General features: G+C 38.8%; 1 protein-coding gene across 1 annotated transcript; it reads left to right on the top strand.

Moving 5' to 3' along the window:
• Positions 1–363: 363 nt before the first annotated feature.
• On the top strand, positions 364–1,007 carry LOC107596093 (protein O-mannosyl-transferase 2-like). The gene is made up of 3 exons (XM_016286711.1): positions 364–593; positions 677–761; positions 870–1,007. Exons 1-3 carry the CDS (start codon positions 445–447, stop codon positions 1,005–1,007), a joined length of 372 nt encoding a protein of 123 aa, XP_016142197.1. The 5' UTR covers positions 364–444.
• The last annotated feature ends 216 nt before the right edge of the window (positions 1,008–1,223 follow it).

Genomic DNA, 1,223 nt, shown 5'->3' with positions numbered 1-1,223 from the left:
GATGAAATAAATACAAGATGGTGGACGAGGCAATGTAGTAAATACGGAAAAGGGTTTGATAAAACAATTATATTTTTTAAAAATCAAATAGAACAAAAATGTTCAATAAAATATTTTATCCTTATCAGATCCTTCTTGATAAAAAGGCAGCTCAAAAAGACTTTAAGCTAATGTTGTGACGAGTGTTCAGACTTTTAAGAAGTGCAGTACCAGGGTGAAAAAGTCATTGAGCTAGAAGAAGGAAAGCAAGTGAGAGATAATATCTTCCCTATCTCATGGACAGCCAGTAACCTTGACCTCTACTTATAGCCAATTAGCCTTTCCCCAGTGAGTGTGGGCTGCTTGTGAGATGGCTACAAGACACATCAGCTGTAAGACATCGAAAAACATGTAAGACAAACGAGGGGGCTGAGTGCCTTTCCCAGCCTGCTAGTGAGACTTCTAATGAGGCGAATAAAAGGATCCCCAAACGAGGAGGACACCTGCAGTTCTCCCTCCAGAGATGACCATGTGCCAGTTTATACTCTGGTTCTGGTGCTTGTGCTCTCTGTATGTACACGCTTTTACAAAATCACTGAGCCTCCACATGTATGGTGAGTATTTACTGTAAGGGTAAAATTGTGATTGTAAACCTACTATCAATGCACGATCAGTGAACATTATGGTCCATTTGCAGTTGGGATGAGACTCATTTCGGGAAAATGGGAAGCTATTACATTAACCGCACCTTCTTCTTTGATGTCCATCCACCCCTTGGAAAGGTATGGGTTTCAGACCCCTGCTGGTTGTAAGATCATGTGAATTATTTTGTCAGTTTTTGTGTAGTTTGTAGTGTGATTCAAAAGAATGCTTCTACACTCCTCACTCAGATGCTGATCGGCCTCGCTGGATACCTGACAGGCTATGATGGGACCTTTCCCTTCATAAAACCAGGGGACAAATATGAGCACCACAACTACTGGGGGATGAGAGCGGTAAATCCCAGTTCAATTTATGCATATCTTTAAGACGGTTAATTTTAAGTAATTTTCAAGTAATTTTATTTTTCAATTCATTTTTAATCAAATTTCATATTATAATTGAAATATGTGACCCTGGACCACAAAACCAGTCATAAGGGTAAATTTTTCGAAATTGAGATTTATACATAATCATACAGCTGAATAAATAAGCTTTCATTGATGTATGGTTTGTTAGGATAGGGCAATATTTGGTCGAGACTC

Source organism: Sinocyclocheilus grahami, unplaced genomic scaffold (genome assembly GCF_001515645.1).
Source record: "Sinocyclocheilus grahami isolate Dianchi unplaced genomic scaffold, SAMN03320097.WGS_v1.1 scaffold214.1, whole genome shotgun sequence".
Taxonomy (NCBI): Eukaryota; Metazoa; Chordata; class Actinopteri; order Cypriniformes; family Cyprinidae; genus Sinocyclocheilus; species Sinocyclocheilus grahami.
The sequence above is the reverse complement of the archived record's forward strand: the minus strand, read 5'-3'. Positions and strand labels throughout refer to the sequence as shown.